Source organism: Mastacembelus armatus, chromosome 13 (genome assembly GCF_900324485.2).
Source record: "Mastacembelus armatus chromosome 13, fMasArm1.2, whole genome shotgun sequence".
NCBI lineage: Eukaryota > Metazoa > Chordata > Actinopteri > Synbranchiformes > Mastacembelidae > Mastacembelus > Mastacembelus armatus.
In genome coordinates, this window is record NC_046645.1 from 12,049,801 (window position 1) to 12,061,030 (window position 11,230).

Genomic DNA, 11,230 nt, shown 5'->3' on the forward strand with positions numbered 1-11,230 from the left:
ATATCAGCATTAGGGGGCTTCACCCCGGTACAGTGGATGATAGTGGGCGCCTGGAGGCAAGGAGGACATCTCGGCCTCAGACAATTCATGGCATCCCTGCAATTCTCAACAACAACAAGTCTAAGGGGGGTGCCAAGACATGGCACTGAAAGCTCTCCACTTCATCTTCTTCCCAGCTCCAGAAAGTGGGGTCCAAATACACCTTCTCAGCTGATGGAACCCACTGACTCCCTCTTCACCATCACCGGGATCGGGGAGAGATGCAGCCACATGATTCTGTCGACTGCCAGGCAGTGATGTGGGCCTTTCCCCCGGTGATAGGGTGCAGATGGCCAGGCTCGTACCCACTGTCTTTTTTACCTTCTCGATGTGATCAGGCACAATCAGGCGGGAGGGCTTCAGTGTTCACTGCCAGCTCAGAGAGGGAATGAACCACGATGGTGATGTTGTTCACCACAGCAGCGCAAGGCACATTGATGGGACCTCCCTCTTGGACTTGCTGGCCTAGCAGGTAACGCTTGTTATGGAGCCAGCCGCCGACTGGGATAACACTCTCATTATTTCTCTTTCTTTGTAAGTCAGTTGCTCAAACAGACAAGCCTGTTTTACATGTTCAGCTCACTTTTTCTGAACAACATGCCCTGACAGTGAAGGGTGTGGATGTGGCAGGTGTTGCTAAGTATCTGCAGACATCGTTTTAATAAATGAATTTACTGTTCAGAAGACCTTTTTCTTTCTCCATTTTTCTGTGTATTGCTGCATTTTCAATTTCTCCTGCTCCGGGCTAGGCTACAAATCAAACAGGAAATGTGCGCTGCATTAATCACTTGTTAATAAAATTAGTGCCATTAAAATTAGTTTGTGTTAATGCATTATTAACACACTAACTCTGACAGCCCTAGTATATTTAGGGTAATTTTGTCAAGCAGTCACTAAAGGTTAGATGGCACTCTTAAGATAAATGAAGATAATATTGTCTCACCAAAAAAGTAAAAATGTTTCTGTTCACCGTAAACTATAAGGCGTAGTGTCACACAAGTGAAAATGCTGCCAAAACAAAAGAGCTACACAGTAGATTTAAAGCTGAAGGTAATAAAGTTTGCATCTGAAACAACATTTGCAGTGTGACTGTCTGCATTCAGGCAACCTAAGAGAGGAGGCAGACATGCCGCTTCATCTCCCACCACCCCAATGTTGCAGCAGCTGTTATTTGACACGGATGAATAAATTTCGTAATGCAATTCTGCTTGTTACTATGCCTATCCTCTTGAGACCCAAGGAAAATAAGTGTCTTCCAATTTCTTGTTTTTGTAATTTCCTACCTATTTCTGGTTAAAAAAAAACATGTTACAATTTAGACTTTTTTAAATTTATTTTTATTTTTAATTTTATAGCATGTCCACTGTAGTGGACCATAGGACCATTTGGATGTGAACAAACTGTCCACTACAAGGGACACAAGTCAGTGGGCTGGGTCTCAGGAGGCTATCCTACATTCTTCATGGGCTAATTTAGACTTTAATATAATTACAAATGTGACTTATACACCAAAATGATTTATAGCATGGAAAATACAATGCAAATTAAATGAATATGCTAATGAATATGCTATATAATATGCTAAAGCAAAAAACATATATTATATACAAGGTATTATATACTTTAGCTAACTTATATATTATTAGTCTTTTATTGCGCTTGGATGTTTAACATATGATTGCAGTGCTTCTTTAGACAAAATTGAAACATTTTTTTAAAGTAAATTTATTTAGTGGTTAAAAGAAGGCAATAACATATGTGAGACATACTCACAAAATGATATGAAAAACATTATAATAATGACATAATATCAAAGATAAAATATTTAACGGGTTAGTTCCTCTATTACATGTTGCCATAAAACCTATCGCCAAACATCAGAAACTGTACTAGGATTGATTTTTGTTCATCAGATGTTTCTTAGTGTTCTTCTCTGGCTTAAACAAAATGATGAAACACTTTGGAGCAAATATACACAATATTAGTCCAAAACTGGAGGCCAGAATGGCAAATATCTCCACAGCCACAGTGAACTTCCCAGGAGAGCTGACATATGCTGGGATAAAAGTGATCCAGACTGCACAGAATATCAGCATGCTGAAGGTGATAAACTTGGCTTCATTAAAATTATCAGGCAGTTTACGGGCCAGGACAGCTAACACAAAGCAAAAGACAGCCAGCAGGCCTATGTACCCGAGCACAGCCCAGAACCCAATAGCTGAGCCTAACGCACACTCCAGGATGATTCTTTCTTTGTATATGGTGAAGTTTTTCATTGGAAAAGGGGGACTAACAATCAACCAAACAGTACATATTAAAACTTGGATAAATGTAAATGATAATACAGTCATTCTTTGCTGTAGAGGACCAAACCATTTCATGACATTACTACCTGGAAGTGTAGCTTTGAAGGCCATTAACACCACCATAGTTTTCCCCAGAACACAAGAGATACAGAGGACAAAGGTGATCCCAAACGCTGTGTGGCGCAGCATGCAGGACCACTCAGAGGGTGCTCCAATGAAAGTTAATGAACATAAGAAACACAGAGTCAGGGAGAAGAGCAGCAGGAAGCTCAGCTCAGAGTTGTTGGCCCTGACAATCGGGGATGTTCTGTGTCGAAAAAATATAGTCGCTGTTATAATGGCCAGACAGGCACCGCCAACTGAGAACGTAGCCAGGATGACTCCCAGGATCTCACTGAAGGAAAGAAACTCTACAGGCTTGGGAACACATGTGTCTTTCTCTGCGTTAGGCCAGAACTCATTGGGACAAGGGAAACAATCAGTGGAATCTGAAAATATAAATCAAAAAGGACCTTTAGCAGTCACATCATTGATGTGGTGATATACATGAGAAAACACTGGATTTTACCTGTAGCATTGCTAATCTCTCCCTCAGGACATGGTACACAATCATAACAGCAGATGGGTTTTCCTTTCTGCAGCACTTTATGAGTTCCTTTAGGACAGCTGTCAGTGCACACTGACACAGGAACCTGACAGACACAATACACAATGACAGAATCACACAGATATGCAGTTTTGATACAACAGCTGATATGATTCAGTTCACCAATGTTGAATATATCAATGTTCCTCACTTGTGTCCTGCCTTCCACCCAGGTGATGTTCCTGTTGATATGGAACTCCTGGCCCAGTGGCAGTGATGCGTCATATTGCCCTACTGTCACAAACACAATGCTGCCACTCTCACTTTTCTGCCAGTTAACCAGCTCATATGTGGCCACAGGATCCCCATTGGCATCAAATGACACAGGATAACCATTTTGGGAGAAGTTTACTTTCTTCAGATTAGTAAGAACCTGTGAGGATGAAACAAGAAGAAGAAAGACAGACAGAAAACAAAGTAATTTAATTAACAAGAACATTTCAATTCATAAAATAAACCTACTGCTAAAGAAAGTCATTGAACAGTTCATTGTATTATTTAACTGACCTGTTTGGGCTCTATGCTGCTGATTCTGTCACACTGAGTTGTAGAATTAGTCTCCTGACACACTGCATTATGAATGGCATGTGCTATTGCATAAACAGCCTTGTACACCATGTTAGTGATTCGGAGCTGAGATGTGTCAGTGTACAGGCTCTGGAGTTTCTGTATGTCCTCGGTTCCATCACACACTTTGTGGCCTGTGGTAGCACCTACAAACAAATATAGAGACAGAAGCAGAAGATCTTTCTGAGAATTATATTACATTGTTATTCTTATGCATTTACTATTCTCTTACTTTTTTTTGTTTTATTAACCCCCACATATGTACCTTAGACAAACTCAGGTATTTATGTTCCAATTTATTTGTGAAGCATATTTAATTTATATTTCATGACACTTTGTAATATTCAACTTTAAGTTTGAGTTTGGTATCTTGACTTGAAAGATCATAACATTGTTTGAAATTCATCACATGAAGACTACAGTTCAATAACCTAAACTTGAACCTAAACTTAACCTTACAAGAAATAAACCCTTTATTTTTTTTTACAAAAACAACACAATCACCAAAACCCAAATGTGATTTTCACCTAATGAAATAATCAGGTGACTTTCTCACTTTTTTCCAGTCTGCAGTTGAATGTACTCTCCCAGAACTCAGTAAGAATTGGGGAAACTGCCACTTTAGTGGGAGACAGATCCAGCAGGAAGTTTCTAAAACCTGGGATGACAGATTTCTGAATCCCAAATCCGATGGCTCCATCACAGATGCTGAAACTCAGCATGTCTGGGTTCGTTAACCAGGATTCACTGCCTATCCACTGAAGAGGTGGGGAAGGTTCTCGAGACAGCTCCTCCAAAAGAATCCTCATGTCTCCATAGGTTGCAAATGCAACAACTACCTTAGATGTTGACCTGGAAACACATTGCACTATATTATGTAATAAAAGAGAAAAATTTTGAAATATGTCCAAATATGAATTAAAACAGCCAAACATAACTAACATTTTATCTTTAATTATTCTGAAATTGCAGTTTTATTAATGTTTCAATTATTATGATCATTTAAAATGATTCAAAATGATTGCTAATTTGCCAGCAAGATATTAACACAATGTTTTTTTGTAATCATCAATTTAAATACTAAATACTAGTTTTAAGTACAGAAATTTCGATGCAGAAACCTGCGGATAACATCAGCCACTCTCTGGATCCTGCTACGTGGGTTGGTCCGATAGAAAGATTCAGAGTATTCAACACAGATCCCCTCTTTGTGTGCTGCCTCCAGAAAAGACGCCATGCCATTATTTCCATAGTCTGAATCTGACCGGACAGCACCTATCCAAGTCCAGCCAAAGTGTTTCACCAGTTTGGCCAGAGCAGCAGCCTGGAAATGGTCACTGGGAATTGTTCTGAAGAAATTTGGGTACTGACGCTTATTGGATAGGCATGCACAAGTGGCAAAGTGACTCACCTGAAGGAATAAGGAAAATTAAATAGTTAATTCTGTAAGTAAAAAAAAAAAAAAAAAAAGTTTTTTCTTCAAAACACAAAATATTTACTTGAGGAATATTAAAGGACCCAATGATGCGTGAAATGCTGATTGATGGTGTGGACCCAGATTCACCAACAACAGCCATCACCGTACCAGATTTTGAGCAGTTGTCACTGGTATGAAACTCAGGGTCCAGGCCATTAGAAAGCTGAAATGCCACATGCACCGCCATGGGCACTGAGGCACATGAGTCATAGATCTGATAACCGAGCCTGATGCCTGGGAGCAGCTTTGTACTGTTGTTAATCTCCTCAATGGCAAAGATCATTGCACGTGAGAGGCGCAGTTCACGGCCATCAATGCTGCACAAAGATATTCAGATAAATCTATATTTAAGGACATTCATAGTTATGACAGATACAACAAAGGAGAAATTCATTTCATATTCATGGATAGTAACTACTTACTGCGCTTTACTAAAATTTTTTAACATACGTATACACAAGAAACAGATACACATTAGGTATAGTCACTTTCTCAAATTGCTATGAATATATTAATAGATACAAGCGATATTGAAGTGGTACTTAATTTTTAAAACATGTCACATTAAACATCAAAATAATTTTTTTTTTTCAATTTTTGAATTTTTTCACAAACGCTCTTATCAAAATAGTGTCATACAAAACATCTCTGTCCCACACACATTCATTAAAAACCCTTCTCCTTACTGACCTTCCTATGCACTTCAGTGGCTCAGGCTTAAAAGTGTAGTTATGGTGCATTGTGTTCAGGTATTCATGTATAGAGAAAACACCCCCAATAATGTAATCACCATCCATGGAGAATGCAGGAAAACAGGCGTTGACTTGCAGTTTACATTTCCCATATGAAACCTCTGCGCTGACCCCGGCAGCAGCTCTAATCTCCCCACAACCACTCATGGCGAGAGCTGAGTTCAACAGAAAGAAACCCAGAGCTAATCTCAGACCAATAAAGAGAAAAGGGATCTCCATCCCTAAAGTGCATCTGTGCACAAGTGTGTGTTTATTGGTTTATATAACTTCACAGACAAAATCTTCCCTCCTTCTATTGGACGTCAGCTTATTCTACATTCGAAAGATGATCCCCTTCATCCATTGTTATTTTAACTTATGAATAATGTTCGGTGTTTTGCATCAGTCCTAAAATACTGGACAATGTAGTTAAACAATCTTTAAAAATCTTTAGGGTAAACTTTATGGCGTTTTCAGACTGAACACCAACATTAAATAGGTGTAATAATCATCATTACTTATGTCTTAAATAAGTACAATAATTACTATTGTCTGTGTTTACAAGTACATGTCGCACTATGTATGTGTGTGTGCATGTATGTCTTATTATTATTTCATTTTCTTATTACAATTTTTACTATCATTTTAACCTTGTGCCTCAATTTCATTGTACTTGTACAATGATAGTAAAAGGAATCTAAATTCAGAAAACACAGCACTGAGACTTCACTGAAAAAGATAAATGACAAAAAAGTGAAACTTCACCTTTGTTGCTGATCTTATATTTCTTGTTGAGCGCATTTGTGATACTGAAGAAAAAAGGGTGGAATTTTTATTCATTGTACTTTTCATTTACTTATCTTGAAGGCAGGGGTCATGTTGTTTCCGTTCACAGTCTAGTAAATAATACAGGCAATGATAAAGAAGCTAAAGATGACTTTTCACTTTGATATCATTAGTCTTTTGTGCTGTGATCTCTACTCTAGGTAATATTTTTCATTATGCTAGTAGAGATGTGTTATTATGTGAATCTTATTCACATAATGCATATATCATAATGCATTTAGCATGTTTTTATTGGCCTTGCTTTTTGAAAGTAATACATCAAGCCTTGTATTTGCAATTAGCCTGGATGTTTATATTTTAACCTCTAAGGAAGTCTCACTGTCACTGAAATGTTATCTTCAAAGTCAGGCTGTTGAATTGCGCTCCATTTTCCTGCAAATACTCATGCTTGCCTACTGCTTTTTTGAGTCTGACTTTATTTATCCATGGGATCATCGGCACAGTCCAAGTTTTGTCTCATTGGTGCACAGCTCTCTGGGCTATCGCTGTGGGTCATATCCCCTCTTCGCACCTGTGCATTAAAGAGAAATTCGTTTATGCCCACCTGGGGTGGGTCCCCCTCGCCCAAACCGAGTGTCCCACATATCCGCAGCTCCCAGATATAAGGCGGCAGTTCAGGCGAGCCCTTCCCTTTCTTTTCTTCAGCCTAAGCACTGAGAACAAGATCTTTGATGACATGACTTTGGCAGACTGATGCCAACCGAGGAGAGGCCTCCTCCCTCTTTCTGCCCTCCACTCCCACGGCTTTCCCCATCTCTCTCCCCGCCGAGGAAACGCCCAGCCGGGATGATGAGCTCGAACCCATCCTGGAATTAGCCTTGGACCCAGAGTCAAACGATTCTGCCTCCTTGCTATGCCACTCACTGGACGGCTTCCCGCTCCACCCCCTCCCCTCCAGAGAGCTGGTGCATTGGCCTCTTCTACTTTTCCGCCGGCCATGGCTCAGCTGTTACAAGAGCTCCCAGGCATCATTATGACAGTGGCTAACAGGTGTAAGCTCCCTGTCCTTCCTGAGCTGGTCCAACCGCTTCAGGATGCCCACTTCATCTGGTACAACCCGCAGCAGATGCCATGCCATGTACCAGTTTGGCCTTGATCACCTGGTTAAGGAGCTCCTATCTGCCGCAGATGTGGTGGAAAGGATTCGACGCCATGTGACGGCCCCCCCTCGCACCCCTTGGGCATGGCGTGGGTGCCATGATTATCGCCTGAGGGCGAGACATCCTATTGGGCCCCGAGCTCCCGCTCCCAGTCATCGCCCTCAACCAGCGGTTGCTCCAGATCCAACCCCTTCCTCCTTGGACCAGATGCCTCCTGATCCTTGGCGGCCTCCAAAGACCACTAGGCTAGCCTGGTCTACCCTAGCATCTGAACCTCCCCGCAAACAGCGAAGGTTCTGATAGTATGTGGGGAATGCGTGTGGTGTTCTAGGTTCTGAGGAATGTATATGTCATGCTGACGGTTCTGAGGAAAGTAAACATGTTTACATCCCCCTGAAGGGCAAATATTCCTCTGTAGCTCAGCTGACTCCTGCCAGTCATAAGGTAACCGTGGCTATTTCACACATATTTCCCACATAGTGCAAGCCTCACACTGCCGATCACGACCCGGCCATCTTGAGCGAGCATGCTAATCAGCACACTCCCTTCACACAGCTGTCTCATTTGGGCCCTCTGTCAGCTAATCTTTGATTTGACCACAAGATCGAATAGCAAATCAGACATTCACGCTATTTCCATGTCCCACTGTCCTTTCAGGCAGAGATCCCCATGGGTTAAGGGTGTGGTGACGCTGTCACAGAGAGTGGCAGAGCGGCTTCACATGATGGCTCGCCCTCTCTCGGATTTTTATCCAGAGTGGCGCAGGCGTTGCAAGATGGACCACTGGATGGACAAGCTCAGCGGGGTGACAGACACTCGCCTCGCCTTGTAGCGTGCTAACAGAGATGCACAATCTTTGTTATCAAAGGGAGTTGTTTCTGTCGTTCCACCGCTGGATGTGGCCCATGGATTTTATTCCCATTATTTTCTGGTCCCTCAGAAATCGGGAGAGATGATGCCCGTCCTAGACCTGACACGACTCAACAAATCAATGCAGGTCCGGAGATTTCACAAGTTAACGATGATCCAGCTCCTGCGGTGCGTTCACCGAGGCGACTGGTTCACGTCGATAGATCTGAAGGATGTGTATTTTCATGTCTCCATCATTCCCCAACACAGGGAAGTTTTGCACTTCTGTTTCCTGGAAATCAGCTACCAGTACAACCGCCTGCCGTTCGGGTACTCGCTGGCTCCCCGCACTTTCTCGAAATGTGTCAAGACGGCACTGGAGCCCCTTGGGAGACAGGGAATGAGAGTCCTTTTCTACTTCGATGACCTGCTTCTGCTGGCCCACTCCCCACAGGAGTCATGGCAGCAGATGCCGGAACTAGTGGATCATTTGGGCGCTTTAGGTTTCACCATAAATTGGAAAAAGAGTGCGCCCCAGCCCACTCAGTCCATAGTGTATCTGGGGGTGGAAGTGAACTCATTACAAATAAGGGCCCGACTCTCGAAGGAGAGATCGGTGACCCTCTCCTCCCTACTGCGTCACTTGACTCCACACTTCGCTCCAATCAATTGTTTCATCTTCCCTTATGAACTTTGCATTGCCACTTTTGGAATGGCTGGGAGATTTACACACTTGCAGTACAGACAGTCTGATGCACGCGATCAGCATTCGTCCTCCTGTATGCCTGGACAATAAAATTGAGCCGTCATACGCTGCAGTGTCTACTCTTACGCTATGTGTCCTGCTATAAGGTTATGATAGGCCACCTGGAAAACCATTTCCAACAGCTGTGATCTGTTATTGTTATCTGTTTGGGTGTTATGACTAACCCTGCACAATCTGTCTCATCATTTTTCAATCTGAATCATCATGAGACTGCTCGAGTGGAAAATCTTCCATGGAGTTTCTTGGGAAGTCCCCACTGTTTCCCAGTCCCTCTCTGCAGTGTTGGACAACCTCATGTCAACAAGCTAATTCTCACAGGCACCATAGGATATGTGTGAATATTCACATGGACACACTGAATCTGTACCTGTGAAGCCCTAGTTTGCACCAGGTTTTTGAATGAAGCCCCACAGGACCGCATTCATGAGGCATTCTCCTTCCCAATTGTTGAGATGAAGCACTATTCTGCTCCTCCACTGGGCTGGAACTGGGCAAATGGCCACTGTGCTCTCCTCTGACCCACTAGCAGGAAGAGCTGTACTCCTCCACAGGCTTGGCACTGGGCAGACTTTCCATGAGTTCCCCTCCAGGCCCATGGGTTGGAAAACCATCCTTCTCCACAGGGCTGGCAAAGGGGAGATGATTGAAAGCTCACCCAGTCTTTGGCCTCTACCACAGCTTTCCTCACCCACCCATACAACCGAACACACTGAGCTTTCCCTAGCTATGAAGGTTGTGTTTTGCTTCTAAAGGTGGCTTCTACTGTTGGAGCTCCAGTAACAGTCATAACTGAATCCTATTTTTAGCTGTTGGATGAAGGTAATTGTAAATATGGTAAGATTTTAGTTCTGTTGGTACCAGTGGTACCCAATTACACCAATTCGAAGTCGCTAAAATGAATATTGAGTTGGTGTATGACTTTGTCAAAATAGCATCAGACATTGTAGTTTTCTCTCTCCAATTTGACAATGTTGACATGTTTAGCCACATGTTGCTGTTCCACCACTGGCTGTCTAGGCGGTGTCCAACAAACATGAGTTTCATAGAAAGTCTAGTTGCCTTAACTGTATTCCAGTTGCCCTGTCTTCTTGTGTTCGAGTTGTGTTATTTCCTTACCATATTTCCCAGAATTCCTGTTGCTTGGTCTTTCCCGTGTTTTGGATTTAATGTTGTTCAGGTTGTTCAGTAATTCTTTGTATTTACCTTGTGCTCTCTGCATACTTGAATCCTCCTGTTCCTCGCTACAATCCAGTGTTTTCCTGCCTTGTTGCTTGTTTATTAAAGTTGCCTGCAATTGGGTCCTTTTCTTTGCTGAAAATCGTAACAATATAACATATGACAATTCAGAGTTGAGATGCAGAGACTATCTTACAAATTTCTTAGCTGTTTATCTAGCTGCCAACCCCCCAATTCACTCACTGTTTCAACCCTCAGCAGTTGCATGCCCCTCCAAATCACATGACCGATTTAAGATGACATAGCAACAAGACCCTCACTTTCAACTTGTTTCCAAAGACGAGCAGACATCAAACTCCGCACCAGTTTTTCAATAGTATTGATAAGCCAAATAAAACTAGAGATATGATATACGGGACACACGTGTTTTAAATTTTACAAATCAGGACACAACTGGCGATGCCTTGTTACAAACACTGGTAAAAATGACAACCTCCTCTGAATTAAATCTTAGATATGATGGAGAGGTATTACTGAAATAACATTTTTGTTAAAGTATCAAGAAATATTTTCTGTAACATTTATATAAAAAATGTGAATGTATTTATTTAATATTTAATTTTTTCAGCACACGAAGAAAATCTAATTATAAAATGAAACAATGACATATTAACAGGATATTCACAAAATTACAAAACAACATAACACAATGAAACTAATGATAATA

General features: G+C 41.8%; 1 protein-coding gene across 1 annotated transcript; it reads right to left on the reverse strand.

The window, feature by feature from the left end:
- Positions 1 to 1,928: 1,928 nt before the first annotated feature.
- On the reverse strand, positions 1,929 to 5,832 carry LOC113122699 (extracellular calcium-sensing receptor-like). Its single transcript, XM_026294210.1, has 8 exons — positions 5,726 to 5,832; positions 5,058 to 5,352; positions 4,680 to 4,969; positions 4,115 to 4,410; positions 3,499 to 3,704; positions 3,143 to 3,364; positions 2,914 to 3,037; positions 1,929 to 2,833 (listed from the first exon to the last, which is right to left on the reverse strand). Exons 1-8 carry the CDS (start codon positions 5,830 to 5,832, stop codon positions 1,929 to 1,931), a joined length of 2,445 nt encoding a protein of 814 aa, XP_026149995.1.
- Between the last annotated feature and the right edge of the window lie 5,398 nt (positions 5,833 to 11,230).

What these genes read in the sequence shown, in the direction of transcription:
- LOC113122699 (XM_026294210.1), bottom strand. Translation starts at nt 5,832, where the DNA reads ATGGATGGTGATTACATTATTGGGGGTGTTTTCTCTATACATGAATAC. An exon ending in GTGGCTGATGTTATCCGCAG is followed by an intron (nt 4,411 to 4,679) that starts GTTTCTGCATCG and finishes ATGTGTTTCCAG; the next exon opens with GTCAACATCTAAGGTAGTTG. An exon ending in GGGTGGAAGGCAGGACACAA is followed by an intron (nt 3,038 to 3,142) that starts GTGAGGAACATT and finishes TGTGTCTGTCAG; the next exon opens with GTTCCTGTGTCAGTGTGCAC.